The sequence below is a fragment of the Notolepis coatsorum genome, assembly GCF_963971535.1.
Source record: "Notolepis coatsorum genome assembly, chromosome: 12".
NCBI classification, from domain to species: Eukaryota; Metazoa; Chordata; class Actinopteri; order Aulopiformes; family Paralepididae; genus Notolepis; species Notolepis coatsorum.
The window spans coordinates 44,808,423-44,820,426 of NC_140176.1; the positions used below are offsets into that span (position 1 = coordinate 44,808,423).

At 43.2% G+C, this 12,004-nt stretch overlaps 2 protein-coding genes across 2 annotated transcripts in view; both read left to right on the forward strand.

Moving 5' to 3' along the window:
• Window positions 1–4,178, forward strand: part of LOC311237849 (uncharacterized protein) — a 198,975-nt gene extending 194,797 nt beyond the window's left edge. The window contains exons 7-9 of the mRNA XM_084325826.1: window positions 1–94; window positions 723–854; window positions 2,302–4,178. Coding sequence (XP_084181952.1) covers window positions 1–94; window positions 723–854; window positions 2,302–2,904 — 829 coding nt within the window. The 3' untranslated portion in view covers window positions 2,905–4,178. The remainder of the gene's footprint in view (window positions 95–722; window positions 855–2,301) is intronic.
• Window positions 4,179–7,761: 3,583 nt separating this feature from the next.
• LOC311237850 (uracil nucleotide/cysteinyl leukotriene receptor) lies at window positions 7,762–8,685 on the forward strand (the record flags this gene model as incomplete). Its single annotated transcript, XM_084325827.1, has 1 exon — window positions 7,762–8,685. One exon carries the CDS (start codon window positions 7,762–7,764, stop codon window positions 8,683–8,685), a length of 924 nt encoding a protein of 307 aa, XP_084181953.1.
• Window positions 8,686–12,004: the final 3,319 nt, after the last annotated feature.

The following is a 12,004-nucleotide window of genomic DNA, read 5'->3' on the forward strand; positions in this document are numbered from 1 at the left end:
TCGCCCCATAGCCATCCCTACCACCACCACCACCACCACCACCTCCTCTACCACCGCCAACAACACCATCACTGCCCCCAGCACCATCCAACAGGTCACTCTCTAGCTCTTGTTGCTCCGGGAGGCTTTGGGCTTTTTTTTTTTTTTTTTTTTTCCTCCTCAATCTTCCCCCTACCTTCACTCCATCTCTAACAACAGTTTACAGAATCATTAATCCACTCCACACGGTGCTTGGAAATGTCGGAAATGTCCCCCCCTCTTTTATTTGGCTTCCTCCCTCCGTGAAATCATGGCCGACATGATTGGGGAGCGGCATTTTCCTGGGTTCCCGCCTACCGCCTCTCTCCTTCGGTTCACTGCTAAAACTCTTTAACCAGGGGTTTTTCAGCAGTGGCAGACTCTTAAAAAATCAAAGAATGAGCCTCTCATGTTTTTGATTACTCTCCTGGTTATATATCTCTCTCTCTCGTTTCTAGACTGCATGAACTGTACAGGGTGTTTTATCTGTGTGGTACATATGGTCCCAACGGGGGGGGGGTGCATGTTTCTTCTACCGGTGATGAATGTTGATGATCGCTCTTCTACACTGTTTGAACAGCACCTGTTTTTTTAGTGCCTTGATTTTCATACTTCCTGTATGGTGTTTTTTTTTCTCCCCTCCTTTTTTTCTTTTGTTTTATTCCTTGTTTTGTTTTTGTTTTCCCGTTTGGATCCTCTTGCAGAACGCCAGTGTTGCTTCCCCCACTAGTCGGATGCCCGTCCCCTTGTCTGCGAAGTCCAGGCAGTCGCCGGGTACTACAGACAAAGCAGGAAAACCACAAAAGCTACAGGACGCTCAGAGGCAGTTTCGACAGGTAGTTTTGCTTTAGGGCCTTTACCAGGGGGGGGACTAGAGATGACACATCCTGTAGGGTTAGAAAGCAAGAGGCCTGTATTATTATTATTATTATTATTATTATTATATGTTGTTATTATTATAAGGGGAAAAAGGAGAAACCAAAGCTGTGAGATTTCAAGTGTTTCAAGACTGTGTTTGGAGAAAAAAAATGCCTGAGACGGCCATCTTGGATCTGTAAATGTTTCTCTCGAGTCTGCTCTTAACTGGAAGGCATGTTTGACACTTGACTGTTACCTCCATAACATCACCGTACTCTTCTGCATGTCCACACTGCTCATGGCTTTCACTGTGTTTGGTGACGAAAAAGAATAGAATAGAGAAATGGTCAAAGAAAAAAGAAAATTATTTAATTTAAAAAAGAAAAATACTCACACACCTGTCATCACATCACCGGTTCCCATCACAGCTGAGCTCCTAAACAGTGTTGCCAGACCCAGGACACTTTTGGCTACAATAAAATACTTTAAATCTAACTTCCTTATTGGCTACGCTGCTCCCCTCCGAACCACCACATCCCCCCCCTCCACCCCTTCCCACAATGCACCTTTTTACTAAAAACCTGAACGCACCTGATATGCTCTTTCTCAACGCACACAGCTGCCTAACCTCACCTTGATACCTCCTCTTCCTCACAGCCTCGTCCAGCACTCATCGCACCACCTGTGTGTCAGTGGAGCACTAGTGATGCACCCTTCTCTCTCTCTCTCTCTTCACAATCACTACCCTAATACTTGACCCCCCCCCTGCACATCTCTGGTATTGCCCTCTACATTTTGTATCCCACAGTCCTCCTGTCAAACCCTCTAACACAAGGCCGTCTGGAGATGCCCCCCCCTCCCCTCTTCTAACATAAGGCGGTCTCTGGAGATGCCCCCCCCCCCCTCCCTCCCTCTTCTAACATAAGGCGGTCTCTGGAGATGCCCCCCCCTCCCTCTTCTAACATAAGGCGGTCTCTGGAGATGCCCCCCCCCCCTCCCTCCCTCTTCTAACATAAGGCGGTCTCTGGAGATGCCCCCCCCCCCCCCCCCTCCCTCCCTCTTCTAACATAAGGCGGTCTCTGGAGATGCCCCTCCCTCCATTCTCTTACACTCTTCTTTCAACCTCTCTCTCCCTCTCTCTCTCTCTCTCTCCCTTTCTCGGTAACGTGTCTCAGTTGAATGTGTGTCACCTCACATAAGTAACCCAGCAACAATAGAGCTATAGTCGTTGAGCTTTTTAGCGTGTGTGTCTCTTTTAGTTCTGTCTCATTAGTAATGTGTGTGTGTGTGTAGTGATCATGTCTATAACCTTTAGAGTTCAATGTTGTCTTGCCTTTTTTTCCTTTTGTTAATATTTGCTATTTTCAATTGACTGGATTCCCTTTTTTTGACCACCAGTGTTTGTTGTGGCGTCTCTGTTTGCAGGCTAACGGAGGTGCTAAGAGAGTGGGAGGGGATCATAAAGCCACTTCCCCATCTATCCCTGCCTCTAAAATCCCTGCTTTTTATCCTAGCTCTGGCAAGGGCAGCAGCCCCCAGTCTGCCCCCAACTCAGATGCTACTAACTCTATTAACCCTTCCTCCTCCTCCTCCTCCTCCTGCTCCCCCTCCCCCGCCACCAAGTCCTCCATCCCGTCCCCTCACAACCCCCGTTCCAGCTCTGCACCCCCCTCCTCCTCCTCCCCCTCCCCCTCCTCCCACATCCCCTCCCTGTCTAACGGATCCCTCAAACTCCCCACAGCCTCGCAGCACACAGGTAAAGCTCTCTCGTTCTCCTCGCAGACTCAAAACGGTCGAGTGCACTCCTCCTCCTCCTCCTCCAACTCCACCTCTTCCTTCTCCCCCTCCTCCTCCTCCCCCTCCTCCTCCTCCCCCTCCCCTCTGTCGCCCACCCCCTTGGGCCCGGGCGGGAAGAGCATCCGCACCATACACACGCCCAGCTTCACCAGCTACAGACCACACAGCGTCAACAACAGCAGCGGCAAATCCTGCATCCCGACCGCCACCGCAGCTAAGGACAGCGCCTAGGCCCCCCCCCCCCCCCCGTATTCAGTAGCCCCATCTCGGCTTTTTACTCTCATAGCAGGTAGTGTCTCATTTTGGATGTTTTTATTTTTGTTTTTGTTGTTGTTGTTGTTTCATTTTGTTGTGGTTAAAAAAAAGTGTTAAGTGATGCACTCCCCCGTTCATGTTTTCTTTGACACTTTTTTACATCAATGCTTCTTTTTCTCTTGTTCTGTTGAGTTGTGTTTATTTTATTTTTAATTTTTTCTGACCGTGACTTTTAACTTGAAATTTGATTCTCTCTGAAAAACGTGTGTCAGAAGTACTGAGTAATTAATTTAAAACAAAATGGAAAAAAAAAAACAATAAAAGTGATTATAGTTTTCACCACTTTGTAGTTGGAAGTGGACGGCTGGTGGTGATTGGATCGAGACTCTCAGTTGGCTTGTAGTGTTGAGAATATATATATTTTTTCCTGTAGTATCTAGAACATAAGAGTCGATGTACAATCACAAAGATCCTGTAAAAAGTGTACGTGTTTTATTTTTCGAACCAGAGACTGGATAACCATAGTATTTTTTTGATCTCCCTATATTTCTTATGTTGCCAGACATTAAAAGCAGCCCTTGTATATGCCTTTTATAAATGTATACAAAACGTATACAGACCATTTATAGTGGAACTACATTGACATCCATTTTTAAGGATATTTTTCACATAGTTATTCATTATGCACTGCCAATTTATTTTACAGATAATACTATAAAACTGGTTTCCTGAGTTGTACAAGTTCCTTCTCTTCTAGTGTGCCTATTTGCCAAAGTCATTGTATAGTCTGTCACAAGCCTATGCCAATCATGGGATTTAGGGGGAATTCGACATGCGCTCTCTGGGTGTGACGGCTGGAGTCTTGACCTTCAGTGTAAAGCCTCACTGGGAAGTGGTTTCTTAACTTAACATGTGTTGTCTCAATGTAAACTGTACTAAAAAAAAGTCATTAAGTGATGAAAATGTTCTACCACGTGTACATAGACGCTTCTAATAAATAAAGTAAAAAAACTGAGTAGTTTTGTTAACATACCAAAGTTTATTTGTATGCATGCCTTTCAAATACTTTAGGAGAGTGTTGTACAAGAAGAATTTATGTTTGCACAGATAGATTTTGTAAATATTTTGTTTTCTCTCTCATTTTTGTAAAGCTTTAAACCATATGACATAAAGAGCGATGTGGTAAAGAAAGAACTGTGTTGGAAAAGCGACAATAAAGATCTGCATGCTTGTAATGCATTTTACTTGAAGGGCTGTTTTCTGTTTCATTATTGATGCACTGTGTTTGTGGGTGTGTTTAAAACTGGAGATACAGAGGGGAATGGAGACAGAACAGCAGTTTGCACTAGCTGCAGCTGTGTGTTGACATACGTTTCTTTTCAGTTATATGTAAATAACTAGCACTTTGGACTTACAGGTAAGAGACAATCATTTATTATATCCTTGACTATTGGAAAAAATATCTATATGGGCAATATATATATATTCTATAAATACATATACACAGTATTATCACTTTGCTGTTGGTTTACATTGTATCAATAAAAAAATATAATAATAAAAATAAAAATAACTGTTCACTGAAATATTACATTTAGAGTATTTGTGCCATTATTTACGAGATACAACATTTTCTGAAATGTATGAGAAAAATACTCGGATATTCTGAGGTTAAAATCACAAATGCACGGAAAATGGTCTGATTGATTGATTGATTGATTGAAAACTTTATTAACAGATTGCAGAATGGGTACAGTACAGTACAGCTCAATACATACAATTGTTAAAGGGATGCAGACCAGAGAAAGACTCTCGTCTTGTTTACATCAGGGTCCCCCATTTTCAATTCATCATAACATATATGACATACATGACATACAGATAGACAGTACTGACAGTCCAGAAAGAGAGAGTATATACATTTGACATAGAAACTGTACATTGGAGGAGGTTGGGTAGGTGGGGGGGGGCTGTACATTGGAGGTGGGGGGGGGGGGGGGGGGGGGGGGGGTGGGGTAGGGTGGTGGTAGGAGGGGGGGGGGACACTGCACAACTGAACTAGCAAAACAGTACATTGGAATATTGACAAGACCATACTTGGTCATTTACTGTACATAGAATTGCAGTCTCCCGTAGGTGTTTTTTGAGAGTGTTTTTGAAAGTGGGTAGTGAATGTTGTGATCGTGGTATTCACTGACCTTTGGGAAGTACATGGGTACCTTGGTCGCGTAGTGTATCTTGTAGACCAGGCCCATTGCAAGTTGCTGTACTCTGTCGTCTACTCTAAGCCATCCTAGGTTGTCAAAGTGGGCAGGGGCCGGGTGAGGTGGGTTCTAGGAGTAAGGTCAAGCAGTAGTCTGACCAGTTTGTTTTGAGATGTTTGTAATTTTGTTTTTAGCGCCTTTGAGGTGCTTTGGTACCATGAGGTGCAAGCATAGTTGTAGTACCCTTGAATGAGTGCTCCTGCCATAGTCTTCAGGGTATTCTTGTTTACCAGAGAGGAGATCCGGTACAAGAATCGAGTTCGTTGGTTGACTTTTTTTATTACATTGGATGCCATTTTGTCACAGGAAAGATTTGCCTCTAGGATGGAGCCCAGGTAGGTAATTTCATCTTTCCTTGTGACAATATTGTCACCCACTGTAACTGAGAAGCCGTCGGTCTTGCTGAGTTTGTTATTTGAACCGAAGAGAATGGACTCTGTTTTGCCCATGTGTAATGATAGTTTGTTATCAGCGAGCCATATGCAGAGTTTGCCTAGTTCCGAGCTGAGGGTTTTTTCAACCTGTAACTTGTTCCTGTCAGAGACCAGCAGGGCTGAGTCATCCGCAAACAGGAACAAGTTGCAGTCACAAGCTGACGACATGTAATTTGCATAAATTACATCCGGTCCTAGTATGCTTCCTTGTGGAACACCACAGCTCACTGTGATGGGGGGGGGGGTTAGGGTACCGTTTACCTCCACCATCTGTTCTCTCCCCTCCAGGTAGGATTGCATCCAGCTCACTGATGGACTATCAAAACCAATTGCGTTTAGCTTGTCAATCAGAATGGTGTGATTGACGGTGTCGAAGGCCTTTTGTAGGTCCAGCATGACCATGCCGCAGTATTTGCCTGCGTCCACCTCTTGTTTGATGTGGTCGTTTAAATAGAGAAGGTATGTGTCAGTGGAGTGGGATGTTCTGAAGCCAGATTGGAATTCGTAGATTCGATTTTTTTCCGCAAGATACTTTTCGACCTGTTCGTATACTATTTTTTCCATGACTTTCGAGATGGAGGTAAGGATAGAAACAGGGCGGTAGTTGCCTGGGTCTAATTTGCTGCCCTTCTTGTGCAGGGGTGTTACTCTCGCAATTTTGAAGTCCTTGGGGACGTGTCCCTGTTTTATGGAGAGGTTTATTATGTGTGTGATGACTGGGGTGATGGCGGCTGCTGAGTCTGAGGAATTTGGAGGGGATGTTGTCATGGCCAGTGGCCTTGTTCGGTTGGAGGGCGCCCAGCTGCTACTAGAAATCTTGTGCTAGCCTTCACACCTCTGTCCTAGAAGCACATTATGGACTTATCGATAGCACATGTAGTTGAAGTAGAGTATGAACTATGAAGTCCCAATGGCATTCCTCCGACGTGCGTAAATAATGATAGTTGGAGGAGATACCCGGAGAGGCCGCGTGTCCGGCTTGACGCTGAATCAACGTGCCAAACCGCCAGTTTTGTTAACGTGTTAATTATTACTGCAGGCAGTCTGAGGCAGAATTATCAAGATAATTCATCTTTATACATACAAAATATGAAAGTAGTTTTAAAAACAAGAGGCAAATTAAATAGAACATAAACTACAATACAGCTGTTACCCGCAATTTGTGGTGCTAGATCATTAGTCTTAGGGATTCACCCGAGATGAGCAGCAATGATCTAATCTAAGTTTACAATACAAACTTCAAAGGCTTTAAAGTGCTTTTAGCTCACAGTGCACCCCCCATGAGGTCAGACCAGACAATGCAAAACTATACTTTATATTAGATTCATCACATTTTTAAAGCTGATGTCTGCGTGTTAGTGGCAATGAAAAATTACGTGTGCTACTAGGACTCTTAGGGCGGTGCTCCACGTACTAGACACACCAGTTTCTTTGGTTCTTCCACTAACCCACAAAATCTACTACATCTCATTAATATCAAACTATGCTGGTGCCTTGCATCTGTGTTAGAAGCATGGACTAGTGAATAAGCCTGGACAGTCCAGACTGGACTGTGATTAGTGTTGTGGAAGGACACTCTTAAACCGAGTTTAAGACAACAGCCTATGTGGGTTCAAATTCAACAATGTAAAACGCTCCATTGTTATTTCACATTTACCAGTCAACAATAATGACTGGCCACCATTTCAATAATCGAGTTTATAATAATGGAACACATTAGAACCTTCAGAACCGTGCTGAGACATGTTTACGCACAACTTGACACGTGTGTTTACCCAGTGTAGTACAGACAGATAATACTGTAGGTGGTGACACGTGACCCTTTTACAGCCAACGTGCACTAATTAGTTGTATCAACTTTGCAGACACCTAAACAAAATATCTCATAATTTTTATTTTCTTATAAATGTACTACTTTAATCTCAGAGTGCTTTTGTTTATTTTCTTGTATTATTACAGAGTTTTTGTTTCATCCACAGCTTTTAGAAAGGTGTGGAACTAACATGAACACTTTAAAGGAATCAGTAAAGGATTATTCAAGTTGTCAGAAGGCCCCTCTGTGATCATCAAACTACAGTAGAATGTGTCTGTGTCTGTGTGTCTGTGTCTGTCCCAGGATGAATCTCTGCACAGCCATGAACGCCACTGAGGAAGACAGACATGTCTTCTACGCCAGAGGCACACATCAAGAGAACATCGCCTTCGCTGCGTTTTACATCTTGGTCTTTGTAATCGTCGTCCCCGGGAACGTCGTGGCTCTGTGGGCCTTCTGCCGCCGGCCGGCGTCTTCCCCTTCCAAGGTTTTCCTGAGGCACCTGGCCATAGCAGACATGTCTTACGTCTTGCTTCTGCCCATGCGCATGGTCTACCACCTGTCTGACAGCCGCTGGCGCCTCGGCGAGAACCTCTGTCGCCTAGCGGGCTTCCTCTTTTACATCAACATGTACACCAGCCTCTACTTGGTGACCTTCATCAGCCTAGACAGGCTGCTAATCCTTGTCCTGCCTGGCAGGTCACATACAGCCAGGAAGCCACTGTACGCCAGGGTCGCCGTCGCTGCACTATGGGTCATAGTCATCGTGTCCAGGATCCCTGGGCTGCTGTGTAAAAGGGTGATCGTCCAGATCGACAACTCCACAGTGACGTGTGACCAGCTGTACCTGGAGACGAGGTCTCTGGGAGCTTTGATCTCAACCGTCGTGGTTTTTGTCATTCCCCTGGTCGCCATAGTGACGTCGTACGTACTGATCCTACTGAAACTCAAAGGGCTCACGCAGCAGAAGGAGAGGCCGGTGAAAGACAAGGCCATCAGAATGATCGTCCTCACCATGATGAACTTCCTCGTCGCGTTCCTGCCCTACCACGTGAGCCGCGTTGTCTACATGACCGCAACGCCCACTGACGCACTCGCCAGGGCCAATCGGATCACTTCCGCCGTGAAGTGCATCAGTGGCATGCTGAACCCCGTATTGTACTTCTTCCTGGCCAACAGGTACAGGAACACACTTCTTAAGCTGCTGTGCAGAAAGCAGCGATCCGTATCTGTTTCGGCCATTTAATGGGTATTATTATGTCCTTGAAGAGTTTGATTATTATGCTTTTTTTTTCTTCTTTTTTTTCTGAAAGATCCCCTGCAGATGTATTTTAAACCCTTCAAAAATATTCTATATTGAATAAAATGTTTTTTCCCCCACTAAATTGTTCAATAAACAACTTCAATTGGCTTAGCAGCATCTATATATCTTTACCCTCATTGAATATGCAAATTGGAATTTCAAGTCAGCAGCTATTCTTTCAAGACATGTCAATACATACTCAGCTTTCTGTGTACGCTGAAGCTAAAGGTGCCAAGTTATATTGTACCACGAGGGGTTCGTCATATTAGAGACATCACACATGCAACTCAGATTTCAGGGATGTACAGAGAAGCTCTCTCTCTCCAGGGGAAGAATGTGGAAAAAGGCGCTCGGTTGACCCAACATCCAATTTTTCATGCAAATTGTAATGTGTGTTTTCCTTCATAATCATTGTTCTTAATTTTCCTATATGAATGTTGATTTTAAGGGAAGGTATCTTCATAAGAAATGTTTGGCTTCTAACCTCTCCTGCACAATGTTTTAAGTTGTTCTTATTTGTATTGTATTTTTAGATTATGAGCATATGAAAATGAACATAAACCCAAGTGCAGGACGAAGGAGGTAGAGGTAGATGGTGAGAAAACCCAACATGGGGTTCCAACGTTCCAATTTGCTGCTCCCAGCAGTTGGAACGAGATAATTTGAAATTTGAAAATGGACAAATCGATCCCCCTCACTTCTAAGGACTCTATCGCAGAGTTGTTTACACACACCTGCAACTGTCCCCCAGCCTTTTAACTGTAATTTGACTGTTCTGCTTCATGTATTACATATCTTGTAATTGTATTTGGTTGTTTGTTTGATGTGTGTTTTAATTAATTATCTCCCTTACCTCTGTATTTATCGTCTGCCTCTTTTCTATTTTATTTTATTTCCCTGTTACCTTCGAGAGGCCCTTTTCTCCTCTCGCCAGGCCATCATTGTAAATAAGAATTGGTTCTTAATTGACCTGCCTGTTTAAATAAAGGTTAAATAAAATTAAATAAATAATGATGAGCAGCAGGCAGATACAGGGTACAACAAAAACAGGAACAAAAGAGAAGGTAGTCCCGGCTCAAACAAGGGACTAAACACGTTTCGCAATTATGCCACATCAATGTGGAACGCCCTACCCAAAGCTGTAAAGGAATGTGAATCACAGACCCACTTTCAAAACCACTCTCAAGGAACACCTACGGGAGACTGCAATTCGAAACTGGCCCCTGTAAATGTCCTAACCCAACCCCTCCAATGTACAGTAAATTACCAAGTATGGTTTTGTCAATATTCCAATGTACAGTTTTGCTTGTACAGTTGTACAGTGTTCCCCACCCACCCCTCCTACCCAACCCCCCCCCCACCCCACCCACCCAACCACCTCCAATGTACAGCCCCAACCTTCCCCAATGTACAGTTTTTATGTCAAATGTATATACTCTCTTTTCTGGACTCTTTTTGTATCACAAACAGTACTGTATTTGCAAATCTGGTATGTCATAAATGTATAGATGTAGCAGTACTGTCTATCTGTGTCATGTATGTCATATGTCCTGATGAATTGAAAATGGGGGACCCTGATGTAAACAAGACAAAAGTCTTTCTCTGGTCTGCATCCCCTTAACAATTGTGTGTATTGAGCTGTACTGTATTGTACCCATTCTGCAATCTGTTAATAAAGTGTTCCATCAATCAATCAATCAATCAATCAATCAATCAAAGGTTGCAGAAAACTGCAAACACTATAGGAACTGAGAATAGGATCAAACAGGAAACGCAAGTGCAGGTAATAACAAGCAGGGAGAAAGACAGATGACCGAGAAAAACTGATCAGGGAAACTCACTCTCAAATACACAAGGGGGGGGGGGGGGATAATGACTAACCGGGCGACAGCTGGGGCAGACGAGAGAGAGACAGAACAGGAGAACAGCGGCTGGAGGGACAGTTGACGAGTTCTGCACAAATAACATTCTGTATAGTTAATGCATTCAAGAGGAGTTAACCATTAAGCTCATTTTATGCCTATATGTCTATTTTATGTCTACATCACTGCTGTGAAGCAATTCTTGTATGAAAGGTGCTATACAAATAAAGAGTTATTATTAGAAGAACACGTTTTTGTGTGGAGGGGACCTTTAATAAAAAAGACTGTCCCACACCGTTTACAAATATTTCACATGCAAATAAAGCTTCTACAGCTATAACAGGCCGTACATCTCCTAACAGGCCGTACATCTACGGGTTAAGCTGTCGTATCAAGTAGTCATTGAATTTGTGTGAGAAAAAATATCCTTCCAACAGGCTACCATTATGTTTTTCAGTGGTGGGGCTGCTACACTTTTGTTAACATTTTGGATAGAGGATGGTGCCTTTAAATACATTAATACATGCAACCTGATTTGATTTTATAAGTAGCAATAACATACCGGTACACAGGTCTTGATTGCTTTCGATAAATTATTACGACTGGTATATTGTTTTGAACTTGGTTATTTATATGAACTACCTAAATGTTTTATTTTATTTACTGCTGCTTGTTGACTCATGTGATCTGTTGCCTGTGATATTTGAAGTTGTGTGTATGGACTGGGTAAGCTGCAAATAAATGGCCCTTCTTGGGATCAATAAAAGTAGCCTGAAACTTAATTATTTTCTACTGTATAGGGTCTATTATCATTGGTGATGAGTCTATGTGTGTGTGTGTGTGTGTGTGTGTGATAAACCTATGAATGCTTTTCATAATTCATAGTTTCATTTTTAATTAAAGCTCAGCCAGGCTATCAATTAATACAGTGCTTCTCTCAACCTTTTTCACGTAAAGGTCAAGGACCCCCAGCTTGATACACAACAGACGTTGGATCCCCCATTTGATTAGATTTGATCTCAGGGCCCGGCTCACCATCTGAGTTCTGTTATACGATTTGGCTTAGTCCAGATTTCTGTTGCTGGAATAACAGTGGAGGAAGTGAAACCTACATTTATAACTATTTATAATCACTTGGACCACTGGCTCTTTTTCTGGGGACCCCTTTGGAATCACTGAATGGTTTGTACTGCTATATCAATATTAGTGGCACACATACAAAACACGTTTATGTTTTACTTTTCGTGTTGTATGCCTCTTTGAAGGTGTTTGTCTTGGTTATTTCTGTCTTTATTATCTTCTTGTTTTCATTTCATAGATGAGTATTACAGTAGGTGTAAATAGTAAATAGTAGGTGAGAGTGTAGGCTCCTTTGGGCTTCCCCTCGCTCACATGCACGA